The 17,476-nt window shown below is 39.2% G+C and overlaps 1 protein-coding gene across 11 annotated transcripts; it reads right to left on the bottom strand.

The window, feature by feature from the left end:
• Positions 1 to 292: 292 nt before the first annotated feature.
• On the bottom strand, positions 293 to 17,311 carry LOC136229265 (pentatricopeptide repeat-containing protein At2g44880). 11 transcript variants are annotated; one of them, XM_066017927.1, is made up of 7 exons: positions 15,218 to 17,311; positions 13,182 to 14,789; positions 12,460 to 12,488; positions 11,677 to 12,276; positions 10,645 to 10,737; positions 10,312 to 10,536; positions 293 to 781 (listed from the first exon to the last, which is right to left on the bottom strand). In XM_066017927.1, the coding sequence occupies exon 1, from the start codon at positions 17,036 to 17,038 to the stop codon at positions 15,233 to 15,235; it is 1,806 nt and encodes a 601-aa protein (XP_065873999.1). In that variant the 5' UTR covers positions 17,039 to 17,311; the 3' UTR covers positions 293 to 781; positions 10,312 to 10,536; positions 10,645 to 10,737; positions 11,677 to 12,276; positions 12,460 to 12,488; positions 13,182 to 14,789; positions 15,218 to 15,232. The 11 variants fall into 11 exon arrangements, with proteins under 11 accessions (XP_065873999.1, XP_065873997.1, XP_065873996.1 ...); XM_066017925.1 differs by having other exon boundaries at positions 293 to 615; positions 716 to 781; positions 11,677 to 14,789; XM_066017924.1 differs by having other exon boundaries at positions 12,460 to 14,789.
• Between the last annotated feature and the right edge of the window lie 165 nt (positions 17,312 to 17,476).

The raw sequence follows: 17,476 nt of genomic DNA, 5'->3' as shown, positions 1-17,476 counted from the left end.
CTGTCCATGTTGAAGTGAAGAGGGAACAGGAAGTATGGTCCCAGAAAAAACAAATTAATTAATTTGGAGAGTTGGAAACATTTTGATGACATCTACTCCTGTATCGTCAACATCACCAAAAGAAATTGGTCTTATTAGACTTTAATTAATTGCAAAAATCCACCTATTTCTGAAAGTTACACCAATCTAACTCCATTTATTGCACACCCACATATATATAACACAACACAACAGAACCCCTACTATAGCCTTCTCTTTTGTACATTTGTGCTAATTTTTTACTAAAATTTTCTTTAATTTAGACTTTACATTAAAGTTCAACAATTTTTGTAATTACAAAAATGAAGTTTCGAGAGCATAATGTTAATAGTAAAAAGTAAAAACGGATTTAAACAGTAACAAGAATGAAAATACAATAAATAACTGCACGAGATACAGATTTTTTACATTAATAGCTACCCCACCCCATGTGATTCGAACCCATGACTTCCCCAATCATAAGTAAACTCTCAACCACCAGGCTAAGAGCTTCACCACAAAAATGAGGTTCAAGAGGCTTGAACACATGACCTCTTGTTGAACCCATGACCTCATCTGCTGTTCATAAATTTTATGCTGTTTACCAAAAAGCATGACCCCAAAAGAGACATGGCGGATTGAGATTCGCAGTTCAAATACGATCGATTTCACAATATAATAGACTAGGAAGACTAACCAGTAATCTCTGTTTTTGGACCTCCAATTGCAATACAAATTCAGCAGCTTCGGTGATATCCAATCCCTTCAGTTTAGATTCACACCACAATCTCAGTTATTATATGTCAGATATTAATATGAAGTGGACATTTAACTATCAGTTTGAACCTTTAGTTCAATCGGTTCCATGACAGTATACACGGACTATAAATTGTTAATGAAGAAATAAAGATGATGGCATGCAAACTATCAAGATTCAAAATCATCCATTCGTAACTTCTCATACAACTGTTCAGAAAGCATGCATGAAAATAACAGTCCAAAAAGAAAGAACTCGCATTTTGTACAATTTTATCGTATCACACGATTGCTGCTGATAATCACTACAATATTCTCGACGTGCAAATGTTCCTAAAAACTATATGCTAATTTGGACCAACGAAATGAATCACCTTCATCACTTAACCTAAATATATAGTCACTAAAATCACTTGTTCGAGAGCTAAAAGATTTCAAGAGGAGATCCAAGTACTCGCGACTCGGTTGCTAGGTGTCACTTGAATGTGGCAATACATTGTCTATTTTATTTTTTCATATTTGAACTGGATGGAGTATGGGCAAGCAAATCAAGTCAAAGGCAATGTTTGGCAATGTCTAGTCAAAATGTCGGAAGAGTCGGATTGGTGCAGGCGCTACGCTCGATTCTATTGAGACTAAATGTGGGTTTTAGAGTTAATTTTGACCTAGTTTTGTTATTTATACTCAAACATCAACAATTGTAAAGCTTATTAATATTGAAATCAACTATCAAGTTTTTGAGTGTTCTTAGTGAGAACTTCTCTTTTTGACTTCTTTCTTATCTGTCTGACCTAGGTTCGTTAGCTTTCCTTGGGAATCAAATCTAATTGTGGGTTTTCGAGGCACCGCTCCTCGTGGATTCGCATCACCTATTAAATTCAGTAATCAGATTTTCAGTAACTTGATCGTTTTATAGCCCGAATCTAATGTTTCAGTAATCAATTTTTCCTACAAATTGAACTCATTAGATCCAAATTTGAAAAAGTTACCAAAGACTTCTTTGAACAACCAAAGACTAAAAACTGCATGGTTCTCTAATGTTTGACAAAGAGAACCCATATGCAAGTGCGAAATCAGTAATTTATTCTCATTCTCCTTCTCTAATTGCATAGTAGACATTCACTTAAAATAACTTCCCAAATGGCGCTGTTATCAACTTAAGCAAAAAGCTATTTCTCATTAAAATGAAACACTGCTCCATTAATAATTTTCAAAATTCAGAAAAGAAATTGAAACTAAAATTTTACGGTGTTACCACCCCTACATACTATTTTTAGCCCTCCTCATTTTTTTCCAAAAAAAAAAATAGAAATCACCTCTCTCTCCCCCGAGCAAATCAGAAATTTGAAGGAAAACGATGATTTCGAAGACGAAGTAACAATCTATCTTTAAAGTACTGATTTATTTTGTGAATTGCTATCTACCGCCATTCTTACTTATTACCGCCCCCTAAAAGACATTTTCACCCTTCCCCCTTGGGCGGCCCGGTGCACTACACGTCCCCGCTGAGCGAGGGTCCGGGAGGGTCCCACCACAAGGGTGTACTGGGGCAAGCCTTCCCCCTAAAAGACATTTTCACCCTTCCCCCTTATATTTCAAAAAATAAGTTCAAACTCCAAAAAGTAATTTCTTCCCTCACTTCACACCCGAACAACAATCATGGCTGGTCGTTCAGACAAAGGAAAAGGAGCAATGATCCCCTCGGTAAGATTTTTTCCTAAATTAAAAAAAAAAACGGTTTCTGTCCCCGAAAGAGGGGACAGAAATCGTGTTAGACTTTGCCCAGGCGGGTCCAAAGCCCGCCCGTCTATAGGACATATAGGTCCAAGACCCGCCTGTCTATAGACAGCGATTTCTGTCCCCTTTTTCGGGGACAAAAATCGTTTCTTTTAAGATATGAACTTACGTTCAATTTTTCGATCATTTTACAGCCTGACGTTTTAGATGCTTCCGGACATCGTCACCCGTCTACACGTGGTGTCACAGCCTCTACTCGGAGGAACCGAGGAGCAGAGAGGCTCATGGAAAACGCACAGAGAACGCACGAGACAGTGCATCAGCCCATGAGCGAGGATGAGGATTATGTCGCCATGGATGATGATGAGGATTATCCCGCAGTCGACACTATCCCAGTTCGTCAGGCTGCGAAGGGGAGAGGCGGTTGTTTTGTTCGTGCCGCGTCATCTGGTAAATAATTTACATTCTTTTTTTTATTTTGTTATTAGTTTACTTTAGTTATTAATATAGAACTTCAATTGTTTAAATGTGTAATATAATTGCTGGAAGCAGCAAGCGCTACAAGGATGCTTCACCCGCGTGATATAACTAAACAGTAACATTACTAAACATTGATATTTAATAGTTAATAAACAAATATAATATTTAACAATATCGCACAACTCTAGCCAGTCGATCCCACTGTGCTCGCCGATCCGCATACAAGAGGTTTCATCCTTCAACGCTACTGTGACGACATGTATTCCAATTAAGCAATAAAGGAGGTACCGAAAAATCTCTAGATAAAGCTAGCCAAATATAATGTTGGTACGAATCACCTATATGAGCTATAACAATCTCTCGTTGTGGTCGTGTAGCAGTTGAGGGTGCATACAGCGGTAGCACAGTCCACATGCAAATAAGCTCTCTCAATTCCCGTATCCGGAAAAAAATACAGCCGCATTATATAATGAACCAATCAGATACAAGTCATCTCAAACTGTCAACCAATGTGTTATTGTACAATGACCACCATCCGAAGAAATCCGCCTGATTGTCGCTTCAATCCCGTAATAGTAAACTGGCTCGTATAAACTACGTTTAGAAATTATTTCATTTACTATACCCGTTCTTACTAAATACCAACTGTCTTGATCCCCGCATACTCGGACGTTCACAACACGGAACCCGCAGTTACCATCGCATATGACATCGAGATACGATTCAATAAACGGCTTAATAATTTCAATGATTTTGTCTGAACTATAGTAATCATAAATATCAACTGCAGTCCCATCGGTACTTATAATAGTATAATTTTAGACTTAATAAACATTTAATGTTGTAAAAATCTTTATGTGGATGGAAACAATAAAGGAACACAAATGATTTTATCCAAACATGGTATGTAAAGTAAAAATTACCAATTGAGCGGATATTCTGGGCCGATGATGAAGAGCTACGCCCACGACTTCGAGACGAACTGGAAGATCAAGCACGTCCACGACGACTGTCATGGTACTCTCATGCACTCGGGATATGTTTGGTTGATAAACTCCCCTTCGGTCGTCCTCGAACATCATATTTGACTTCCGGTTCACAATATCTAGCTTCGTCCGGGTGAAGTTGATCGTGAATAAATTGAGAAATATTGCGCATAAAGTACGATCGCTTTTATCGACCTACTCAACAAGAGAGTGAAAGTATTCCCGATCCTCAGTCCCATAAATATACTCGACATTGTCACAGTGTCAGAATGACCAATGACAAATGTCTTCCAAAATGTGTGTATCATGGAAATACTAATCGGTTTACGTGAACGATCTGCTCGACTAAGCTCGCATGCACACGAGATCTGATAAGAGGTTCTCAACTTGTGACCACAACGTTCATCCACTTAATGACTCAACTTTTTCATACGTAAATATTCAGCACCGATCAACTCCAAACAGTAGTGGGACACTTTGCACGTCAGGTAATTGAATGAAAATCTGAAGTGCAATACATGTTTACGATGTCTTGAAGACTCAAGATTACCCCTGATACGAATAAAAGTGTAGTAACAATCAAAATATATATTACTAAATGCAAATCTAATAAAAACGGTAACAAAATGGAATAAAGGTACATCTGATCTTGATTACTTGCAATTCAATTTCGTTGTAAACTTTCGCCCAAACTCTATCGAGGGCTCCAGTGGAGGAATTCAACCATTTCTTTAAAGAAGAGTGTTCACTCTCCACTCTACATATAGTTGTGTTGCCAAAATGTAGAAAAATTTTCGTCCACGCAACAACGAACTTCTCCTTGTGGATTAACCACGTATTCTCAACATAAGTTATCACATGACCTAGCATTCTCATTGAATCCTTCATCTTCGCCACATGCAGCTCAAATTCATCTACTGTTAGGGATTGTATTATGTTCTTCCATCTTCCATTCTTGAATTGCGAAGCAAATATCATGTCCTTACCCATGAGTTTGTAGACCTTATTTTCTACATCATTGTTAATATGCCAAGTACATAACAAGTGTGCAAAATCTGGAAAAACATCTCTAACAGGCGTCATTAACCACAACTCTCTATCAGTCAAAATAACCGTCCGGTTCACATTAAACCCGATCAAAGTTCTCAACCTTTCCATGACCCAAAGATAGCTCGATTCGGTCTCATCCTTCATAATCGCATAAGCTATTTTGAAGTTGTTACATGGAGTCATCCCAACAATTTCAAAAAATGACATTCTGTACTTGTTGGTTTTGTAGGTTGAATCCATGCCAATATACCCGTACTATGTCCGCAATAAATCAACAGAAGATGGATGTGCCATAAATACATGCGTTAACACACTGGTTTCCGGCTCAACAAGCGTAGAATGAACATAATTGTTCTCGACGGTAAGATGGAAAAACTGACTAATCACATCTCTACCCTCAAACCCATCTTCCTCAACCGATCTCTGTAATTATAAGCATGCTATATTGTTGGGTTGTCTGCTGGATGTAGGGGTGGCAATGGGGCGGGGAAAAACCGAAAACCGTGGGGATCCGAACTGATAGGGTCAGGGGAAAACCGAAAATTTTGGGGGCGGGGCTAGGGGCGGGGGAGATTTTAGCCCCGAACATTACAATTGGGCGGGGGTGGGTATTACTATCCCCGAACCGTGGGGATCCGCAAACCGCCCCCGAAAAACCGACCGTAAAATCCCCGCAAAATCTCCAAACAATAAAATACTATATATATATATATATATAGTATTTAAATGTGACTAAAAAATAATCAGTATTGTGATAAGTTAACTAGTACTATTATCTACATTTACAACAATTTAATTTAGTTTTACTACTGATCTTGGTATATCACATGTATTTAGATATATCGGTACTGAATACTGATTTTTTTATTATATCCGTATTTTAATTTTGTTTTATTACTATTCTTGATATATCACATATATTTAGATATATCAGTACCAAATGCTGAGTTCTTTTATTATATCAGTACTGATACTGAATTCTGAGTTTTTTCTATTATATCAGTACTTTAATTTTGTTTTATTGCTATTCTAAAGTTATATTTTATAATTTCGTTTTATTACTGCTCTAAACTAATATTTTATACTAGTAACACGTGGTGAATTTTAAATTTGAGGCTCGAGTAATTTTTTAATTTGAGAAATTTATTAAATTTTATTTGGGGATTGGGGATTCCCCGAAACCCGTGAAAAACCGTGCGGGCGGGTGTGGGTGCCAAAAAATCCCCGAACATTTTTTTGGGGATTCCCCGAAACCGCCCCCGAAAATATTGGGGGCGGAATGGGCGATGGAAAACCGCCCCCGCCCCGCCCCGTTGCCACCCCTAGCTGGATGTTTCTTACGAAGTGTCGTCATAATAGCACACGGCTTAGATTGATACGAACTCATGTCACGCACAATTTTTTTCAATGCGGGACTGAGTCCGGTTGTCTGCCGGTGTCCCTCTGGATAAACACTCAATTCATGGTTATGCATACCCTTCTCCCCGGCATAAACCATGATCTCCCAACCCGAAAAATCTTGCAACTATCTGACTTTTAGCCGGAATTTACAGCCGTACGATTTAGTTTTTCTACTTAAATCCTCTTCTAAAGGATTCATAATTCCTCTATACCGTTCGCCACGTGAACATCTCAGAAGCTTTTGTTTTCCTCTGTGTTTGTGCGAAGAAATAACAATCTCGAAACAATTTTTAATTGCGATGTCTTTAGCCCAATGAATTGCTTCCATACTTGTCTGAAATAACGTGCTCGTCATGAAACATGTACTATAATCGATCCCGTCACCAATCCAAACTCTAACTGGCTCCTGAAAATGAATGAAATTCATGAATATTTTTAGCAAATATACGTTCAACGGCGGAAAAAACGGCCATTAAATAGTGTGAGATCGGGTCAAGAACCTCCTGCCCATAGGCAAGCGGGTCCAGGACCCACTCTACCAATGAACAGGCGGGTCCAAGACCTGCCTGTCCATTGGTTCGGGCGGGTCACAGACCCACTTGCCCAATGGGGAGGCGGTTCCAGGACTCGCCCTAACTATCGTGCGGCTGTAAATTCCGGCTAAAAGTCAGACAATTGCAAGATTTTTGGGTTGGGAGATCATGGTTTGTGCCGGGGAGAAGGGTATGCATAACCATGAATTGAGTGTTTATCCAGAGGGACACCGACAGACAAGCGGACTAAGTCCCGCATCAAAAAAAATTGTGTGACATGAGTTCGTATCAAACAAAGTCGTGTGCTATTATGACGACACTTCGTAAGAAACATCCAGCAGACAACCCAGCAATAAAGCATGCATATAATTACAGAGATCGGTTGAGGAAGTATGGATTTGAGGGTAGAGATGTGATTAGTCAGTTTTTCCATCTTACCGTCAAGCACAATTATGTTCATTCTACGCTTGCTGAGTCGGAAACCGATGTGTTAACGCATGTATTTATGGCACATCCATCTTCTGTTGATTTATTGCGAACATAGTACGGGTATATTGGCATGGATTCAACCTACAAAACCAACAAGTACAGAATGTCATTCTTTGAAATTGTGGGGATGACTCCATGTAACAACAACTTCAAGATAGCTTATGCGATTATGAAGGATGAGACCGAGTCGAGCTATCGTTTGGTCATGGAGAGGTTGAGAAATTAGATCGGGTTTCATGTGAACCCGGCGGTTATTTTGACTGATAGAGAGTTGGGGTTGATGAGGACTGTTAGAGAAGTTTTTCCAGATTCTGCACACTTGTTATGTACTTGGCATATTAACAATGATGTAGAAAATAAGGTTTACAAACTCATGGGTGAAGACATGATATTTGCTTCGCAATTCAAGAATGGAAGATAGAAGAAAATAATACAATCCCTAACAGTAGATGAATTTGAGCTGCATATGGCGAAGATGAAGGATTCAATGAGAATGCTAGGTCATGTGATAGCTTATGTTAAGAATACGTGGTTAATCCACAAGGAGAAGTTCGTTGTTGCGTGGACGAAAAATTTCCTACATTTTGGCAACACAACTACATGTAGAGTGGAGAGTGAACACTCTTCTTTGAAGAAATGGTTGAATTCCTCCACTGGAGCCCTCGATACAGTTTGGGCGAAAGTTCACAACGAAATTGAATTGCAAGTAATCAAGATCAGATATACCTTTATTCCATTTTGTTACTGTTTTTATTATATTTGCATTTAGTAATATATATTTTGATTGTTACTACATTTTTATTCGTATCAGGGGTAATCTTAAGTCTTCAAGACAACATAAACATGTATTGCACTCCGGATTTCCATTCAACTACCTAACGTTCAAAGTGTCCCACTACTGTTTGGAGTTGATCGGTGCTGAATATTTGCGTATGAAAAAGTTGAGTCATGAAGTGGATGAACGTTGTGGTCACAAGTTGAGAACCTCTTATCAGATCCCGTGTGCATGCAAGCTTAGTTGAGCGGATCGTTCACGTAAGCCGGTTAGTATTTCCATGATACACACATTTTGGAAGACATTTGTCATTGGTGATTCTGACACTACTGACAATGTTGAGTATGTTTATGGGACTGAGGATTGGGAATACTTTCACTCTTTTATTGAGGAGGTCGATAAAAGCGATCCAACTTTTATGCGCAATATTTCTCAATTTATTCACGACCAACTTCACCCGGACGAAGCTAGATATTGTGAACCGGAAGTCAAAACTGATGTTCGAGGACGATCGAATGGAGTTTATCAACCAAACGTATGCCGAGTGCATGGGAGTACCGTGACAGGCGTCATGGACGTGCTCGATCTTCCAGTTCGTCTCGAAGTCGTGGGCGTAGCTCTTCATCATCCGCCCAGAATATCCGCTCAACTGGTAATTTTTACTATTATTTTTAATTTACATACCATGTTTGGATAAAATAAGTTATGTTCCTTTATTGTTTCCATCCACATAAATATTGTTACAACATTAAATGTTTATTAAGTCTAAATTTATACTATTATAGGTACCGATGGGACTGCAGTTGATATTTCAGATTACTATAATTCAGACAAAATCATTGAAATTATCAAACCGTTTATTGAATTGTATCTCGATGTCATAAGCGATGGCAACTGCGGGTTCCGTGTTGTGGCCGTCCGAGTATGCGGCGATCAAGACAGTTGGTATTTAGTAAGAACGGGCATAGTAAATGAAATAATTGTTAAACGTAGTTTATACGAGATAGTTTACTATGATGGGATTGAAGCGGCGATCGAGCGGATTTCTTGGGATGGTGGTCATTGTACAATAGCACATTAGTTGACAGTTTGGGATGACTTGTATCTGATTGCTTCATTATATAATGCGGCTGTATTTTTTTTTTTCGGATACGGGAATAGAGAGAGCTTATTTGCATGTGGTACTGTACTAGCGTTGTATGCACCCTCAACTGCTAGACGACCACAACGATAGATTATTATAGCTCATTTAGGTGATTCGTACCAACATTATATTCGGCTAGATTTATCTAGAGATTTTTCGGTACCTCCTATATTGCTTAATTGGAATAGATGTCATCACAGTAGTGTTGAAGGATGGAACCTCTTGTATGCGGATTGGCGCGCACAATGGGATAGACTGGCTAGAGTTGCGGGATATTGTTAAATATTATATTTGTTTATTGTTGTTTATTATTTATTAAATATCACTGTTTAGTAATATCACTGTTTAGTAATGTCACTTTTTATTAATGTTACTGTTTAGTAATATCACTGTTTAGTTATATCACTGTTTAGTAATGTTACTGTTTAGTAATGTTACTGTTTAGTAATATCACTGTTTAGTAATATCATTGTTTAGTAATGTTAATGTGTAGTTATATCACGCGGGTCAGATTCGATCGCCACTCTACCCGGTCCTGCACCTCCAGCAAGCACGTGGGTCCAATTCGGTCGCCACTCTTATCTATAAACAAGGTGGAATCGAACATAAAAAACATCCACCCGATCGCCTCCGATTCTGACATCCGGCCTACAGAACACATAGAGACGATGGAATTGCCAAATATCTCGTCACCGCTGTAATGGGTAGTCCGCAGCTGCTCCCTAGTCACCCCAAACAACTCTATCACTACGGTCTGAAGCTGATCCGATCGACAGTCAGCAGTCACCAGTCGTCCATCCACTGGGATACGTAGAATGTCTCACACGTCATGCAACATAATCGTCATCTCACCAAATGGCATGTGAAATGATGACCTATCCGGCTGCCAACGCTCTACAAAAGCATATATCAGGGGCATATCAATGTGCATGTATATGATACCTGGTAGGTGTGACAGTCTCGATCCCCGTATAAGCGGCTTGACCTCTGGGCGAGCGGTCTTATACCAATCAATCAGTTTCCTGCAAAATGTCCCTCAGCTGCCCGTTCCACATCCTAGCAGCAACATGTCCCAAGAAGTTGGGAATCAAAGAACCATCAACTGGTCCATCGGGGACCAGATCCGTCACTACTCAATCCTCGTCTGCAGCATCCCTGAAGCGCTTGCTGCTCCCAACAATTATATTACACATATAACATTTAAACAATTGAAGTTCTATATTGATAACTAAAATAAACTAATAACAAAATAAAAGATGAATGTAAATTATTTACCAGATGACGCGGCACGAACAAAACAACCGCCTCTTCCCTTCGCCGCCCGACGAACTGGGATAGTGTCTACTGCGGGATAATCTGTTGAAACACCTTTCCACATAATTTTGATTTGACAAAATTATTTAACAAGAATTAAATCTCCATGATAAAAATATTCTAACACATTAAATTTAAATGCTTTGATTTATTTATACTAATGTGTTTGTTCAATGTTGAGTTATTCAATTTAAAAGACATTAAGTTGAAAGGCCCAAAGGCCCACACGAGAAAGTCAAGCCCAAGTCAACGGATGAAAGCCACACGGCCCAAGCGGATCAAAACGCAGCTCAAGCTGAATGAAACGCAAGCCCAGCAACGAGAAGGATCGAAAAGCCTTCGACCAAAAGCTTCAAGACGAAGCTGCTGAGTTGTGTGACAAGTAAGTCAGGTCAGCGGCTGACCTGAACAAACTTGAAGACAAAGTATTTCTACTTTGGGTAAAGTTCAGAAGACGCAGAAAGCTGTCTGGAAGACTTTGCCATAAATGTGGAAACATTCTGTCCAGCCTGACGAAAAGCTGCTGAGCACTGTCGAAGACAGAAAATACAAGAATTTGATTGGCCGAGGACATTGAGCACATACTAAGTGAAAGCGACAGAAAGCCGTTTCCCTCCAACGGTTATTTCGAAATTCGAAATTACCGGTGCATCAAGTGTCACTATAAATAGGCCACCCAAACGCTTCATTCGATGCAGATCTTCAATCAAGTCGAAACGCTGACCAAATTGATATTCGAATTTCTGTGAGAAAAGCAAAGCAAATCTTACACCAATTCCAATCTTGTGTAAAAGTCTAGAGTGATCTTATTCATCTAAAGTGTCTTAGCAGTTGTTGTTTAGGACAAACAAACACTTATTATTTCTAGAAGTATAGAAAGGAAAAGCTGAATACTCGGTCATAGTACTCAGCGGTAGAAATAGGATTGAGTAGAGGAATAGAGGAAGGTACTCTTGTATACTCAGTTGCTATTGTAAAAGGTTTGTGTTTTACCTTTAAAGAGCTCAGTAGAGGATTCTGAAAAGCTCAGAAGGAATTCCAGGGGACTGGATGTAGGCGGAGAGGCCGAACCAGGATACGTCTGCTGAGTAATATCTTTCTAACCCTTATCTCCTTAACATATTGCTTGCTATAATACTGCATAGTTAAAGTACTAAAAAGAACATAAGCTGAGCTGAGTGAACTGTGAAGTTGAGTTCAGGAATAGACTCAAGTGTTATCTCCTGACTCAAGGACAGATTCAGACTTAGTCACCTGTTGACTAAGCTTGTATCTAAAACTTACTCAGTATCACTGTGCTAAAAGACTTTGAAAAAGTCTAAAGTTCAAATTAACAGTCAGCCTAACGTGAAAATTTTTAAAAAGTTCCTAACCCCCCTTGGAACTAATATTGTCACGTCACACGGGACCAACATAATCCTCGTCATCATCCATGGCGACATAATCCTCATCCTCACTCATGGGCTGATGCACTGTCTCGTGCGCCCTCTGTGCGTCTGCCATGAGCTGCTCTGCTCCTCAGTTCCTCCGAGCAGAGGCTGTGACACCACGTGTAGACGGGTGACGATGCCCGGAAGCATCTAAAACGTCAGGCTGCAAAATGATCGAAAAATTGAACGTAAGTTCATATCTTAAAAAAAATCCCCTGGCGGGTCCTGGACCCGCCTGTCCTATAGACGCGCTGGCCCTGGACCCGCCTGGGCAAAGTCTAACACGATTTCTGTCCCCTCTTTCGGGGACAAATCGTTTCTTTTTTAATTTTAGGAAAAAACTTACCGGGGGGATCATTGCTCCTTTTCCTTTGCCTGAACGACCAACCATGATTGTTGTTCGGGTGTGAAGTGAAGAAAGAAATTACTTTGTGGAGTTTGAACTTATTTTTTGAAATATAAGGGGGAAGGGCGAAAATGCCTTCTAGGGGGCGGTAATAAGTAAAAAGATGACGGTAAATAGCAATTCACATATTTTATTTGACGAAAACCAAAATTTCCGTAGCATGCATACATCACTAAAACATATATAGATATAAAAGTACTACCACCTACTAAAAAGTAAGATTCAATTGGAACAAGCAAAGGAAGAAATTGGAGGTTTCAAATAAACTTGCAAACACTTAGGAAATATCACCAAAATCACCCATAAAAACAACTGTCATATGCATTTTTCCTCCCTACCTATTTCAAAATGCAGTGTTGTATCCTTGAAAGAATTCTTCTAAATTCAACACTTTAACCCTAAAATCGTGTATCGAACTACACTGTATTGAGCTATATCGGGCTAATAGAGCACAAAAGTTAGCATCTTTAACTTAAAGACAAAAATGTTTATAACGTGAAACTAGCACAAGCTTGAATGCTTTTGCTACATGTTTTAACTTGTCATGAAAATCCAAGCTTATCATTGAACTAGACAATTTAAAACATAAAGTGCATTCAACTAGGATGCATTAAGCATCAAAAAAGGCATATACTGGAATAGAAGGGTAAGAATGAGCATACCAAGATCTTTGATGGCAACTACGCGTCACTATCCAACGATCATGACCTTCTATTGCAAGATTCAGACTTTTCAGACTGCAGATTAAATGCAATGGTGATGTCTCAAACAAATGCAGATAGTTCTGGCAAGAAAATTTCAATTTCAGAACTACTGGAGTCATTTGTAAGTACGACTAATTTGCAGTTTTCGTTCGCATTGGCCATTTCAGCTGCAAAATCATGTACATGAATGAGAAGCCAGCAACTTGGGTAACAGTGCCTGGAAAAAGTAGCAAGCCTTGAACATGATTGATTAGGAAATCTTTCACTGAATTGTGCACTAATCTTCACAACGATCAATAAATGAGAAGCTCTGTTTCTCAAGGAGATGGCACCAAAGCCTCAAGAGAAACTGAACCAGAAGTTGTAATACCATTATATGCAAATTTTCCATCCAGATCAAATTCAGAAGGAACCAAAATGGTATCAGATTTATCACGACACAACCTTGCTAACTGCATAAAGAAAGCACCAACAATTTGTGCTTCTGACTGAAACAGGAACTCTATCTCTGTGACAGTTTCACTGCCGCGAGGACCAACCTTCCAATTTTCATGGGACCTCGAAGCCATCAATGGAAAACAGCTTGGGCAATATTCACAGCCAACTAATCCTTAACACTCAGCAGGCTAGGTCTAACAGAATCTTGAAACTTTTCTATCCTACAGTTTGCTTCAGTTTGATAGGAAATGTTCCCTTGAGAAACTGATATCCAAGCACTTATTTCCCTAACATAAAGGTTTTCATTGAAGGGAATAAACATAGATAAATTCTTAATCAACCGTCCACTAGAATCAGTGTTCAGGCTTATGACAAGGCTAATCTTTTAGCGGGAGTCAACAGCATAACCTTCAACCTCGACCAGGAAACCACGAAAGCTTATCTGCAAGATCAAATGAGCTGAGGACAAGCCTAGCTATCTTGGTAAAAACACCATTCATATAAAACTGTAAATCTGTGCTTAAATGGTTTGTAGACATGTAAAATGCGGTCATCACACATATTTGTTATCGTCAAGAAAGCTACCGAGGGCAATGCAGGTTCTTGTGTCCATAATCAAGTACAGGCGGGTTGATTTCCACATAGAGTGATAAAGAAATATCAAAAGAACTAGGCTTTGTCATCTCAGAGTTCATGTTCGCCATAAGATTCATGCTCAAGAAACAGCCTGCGCATTCATTAATCAAGCAACCCTGAATCAAAGTACCAGCTGTGTTACCTGCCCCTTTGCTTCCCTGAGTTGATTCTCTAGCTGACAGATTGCGACATTGATTTCAAAATGATCAACTTTGGATTTGTGCTCCTAGTTGAAAAACCAGGCAATACTGAAGGAAAACAGAATGAATGAGAGCCAGTGCAAATGTGCTTGATACCCATGCAAGTCAGCGGACTACCCAAATCGTAACCTGCACTAGCATCAGCGCGCTCATCTTTATAAGACCCACAACCATCATGTTCTGTTGATTTCGGTAATCCGTCAATCAAGCATAGCCCACATGTAGCAAGGCAGAAAAGGGGACATGACAGAACCATAAAAGATGGAATACTCTGACCATGTTAGATAAATTCCTGAAAAAACACAGAAATTTATACTTTTGAGCATGTCTTGGAACTGATTGTTTAGCTTAACAAACTTAAAATGATCTCTGAAATGAAAGAGAATATACCACAGATATTAATCATCGCAACCTAAGTTAAAAGTAGGACTTTAACATGCAAAACAACTGATCACATTACTGCACAATCAGGAAACAATCTTTTCTTTTTGCTCCAAGAAAAAGAAATTAAGCAAATTGCACAGGACAGTTTTAGGATGGAATTTAGAGAAACGCCTAATTTTATAACTTCCCACCATTTCCTCAGAAATAAAAAAAAAAAAAAGTAGCAAAATCATATAATCATGTTGCTACTCTAGAGCCAAATGAACTATTAAATTTTTTTTTACATAGAAAATAAAAAACTATAATCCATATTTTAATGAAGAAGAAACATCATACCAAAATAGGAAAAAACTATAATGGCAAAGTGTATTTATCACTCATATGAATTATCAACTGGCTCACTGTTGATTGAATTGTAACCCATTCGGGGTGTTCTCTACCCCCAGCTATAAACTCTGAAACTCTACCGCCAATTTCTATAGCACTACTCCCTGCCTCTTTCTTCACTCCATTTCTCCTCATCAATAGCTTTATATCCTCGAAATCACTCCATCGCTTACCCCTCGCATACAAATTTCTCAACATCACATAATTCCCCTCATTCCATGGTTCGATATTTCGAGCCTGATTCAGTACTTTCTGTGCCCTTGTGACGTCATTAAAATGCGCACAAGCATATAGAAAGGAACTCAGAATTATTCCATTAGCTTTATAAGGCATGCTCTCAATCAACTTCTCGGCCGCTTCCAAGTCACCTGCCTTCCCTAGTAAATCAACCAAACAGCCATAATGCTCAATTTTTGGGATCAGTCCAAATTTATACATTGCTCCAAACCACCTCTTTCCTTCCTCTATCAAACCACCGTGGTTACAAGCAGATAAAACTCCTAACATGGTTATATCATTTGGTTTAACTCCTTCACATTGCATCTCGAGAAAAGCTTCCAATGCTTCGTTAGCACATCCATTAACTGCCAATCCATTAATCAACGCATTCCAAGAAGCTTGTTCCTTCTTGGAAATGTTTGCAAAAACACTTCTTGCCTTTGAAATTTCGCCACATTTTGCATACATATCAACAAGGGCAACAGAGACATTGCTTTCTCTATCAATTTTCTTCAGATGAGCAAACTGATGAACCCAACATCCCAATTTTAGAGCACCCAAATCAGCTATAGCAGGAAGGATGCTTACAATTGTTACTCTGTCTGGTTCAAATGACGTACTTGATTGCATTTGGTGAAACAATTTCAAAGCTTCATGGGGTTGTTTATTTTGTGAATATCCACCTATCATTGCATTCCAAGAATACAGGTTCTTCTCTGGCATAACATCAAATAAAGCTCTAGCAGACAAAACATCACCATCATTGCAATAACCATATATCATACTGGTCCAAGAGATCACATTCCTATTTGGCATCTCATCAAACAAACCCCGAGCTAAATCCATTTCTCCCAATTTAACATAACCGTCAATCATTACATTATAAGCCGCAGAATCCTTCCCAGGCATCTGATCAAAAAGCACCCTTGCGGTCCCCATTTTTCCAGACCTGATGTACCCACCAATGAGAGCTGTCCATGACACTATGCTTCTCTCAGACATTTCATCAAACAGTTCTCTTGCTGTACCCAAATCCCCAAACTTAGCATACATGTCCACAAACGCGGTCGAAACATACAAATTCGAACAAAACCCTAATTTCGTAACATGACTATGTATCTCAGCACCTTCCCAGAATGCCATATTCGACACGCAAGACTTCGCCAAAGCAGTAAACGTGAAATCATCGGGGACAAAATCCATGTCCCTCCTAAGATCATTATAGAGAGTTAAAGTCTCAGAAAATTGGCGCAAAGAGGAATGGGCTTTGATCATGGAATTACATAGGAAAGTATCATCTTTGTAGGGTCTATTATCAAATATCCAGCGAGCGTGGCGGATAATAGCGAGTGGTTCAGATACGGAAGCTAAAAGAGCAAGAGAAGCAGAGGTGGTTATGAATTTAGCTAGAATGTTGCCGTTGGTTTCAATGGCGTTACGAAGGATGAAAGCGTGGATTTGCAGGAGGGTTTGCTTCGTCTTTGTTCGTTGAAGGAGAGAAAGGCATTTTCTTTCTGTTGGACTCCAAATGACTGAATCTTCAATACTCATTCCCTGGAAAGTGTAGCTCCCTTGACGGGCAATCAAGGCCGAAGACTCACGACTGCTACTGATGGTCTCTCAGCTACCTACTCCGTTTCTGGTATTTGGTCTCCACGACTCTCGGTTGCTCAGCTCACTTGCTTATTGGAAAGGCGTAACCTTTGAGTTTTTTTTTTTTTTTTTTGAAATGTAAACTTTGAGGTTTACGAGGGTTGTTTGTTCCTGCGTTAATCAATTTGGTTCGACCTGTCCATGGGCCAGGCCGGGCCTGACGGACTTTTGTGTAAAAGTGCTCGTCCCAAACCCAACCCAGTATTAATTTAGGTGGGCTCGGGCCGGATTAGGTTCAGATTTAAAAATCAAATTCCAAGCCCAACTCATATAAGTTCATCTAAAAAAATATAAATAATTTTTAATTATAAAAAATCAAATTTATACTTAAAATAA

Source organism: Euphorbia lathyris, chromosome 5 (assembly GCF_963576675.1).
Source record: "Euphorbia lathyris chromosome 5, ddEupLath1.1, whole genome shotgun sequence".
Lineage (NCBI taxonomy): Eukaryota > Viridiplantae > Streptophyta > Magnoliopsida > Malpighiales > Euphorbiaceae > Euphorbia > Euphorbia lathyris.
This window is presented reverse-complemented; position numbering and strand designations above follow the sequence as displayed.

Bases quoted from the DNA above. Each gene is read 5' to 3' on its own strand.
- LOC136229265 (XM_066017922.1), bottom strand. From the start codon at position 17,038: ATGAGTATTGAAGATTCAGTCATTTGGAGTCCAACAGAAAGAAAATGC.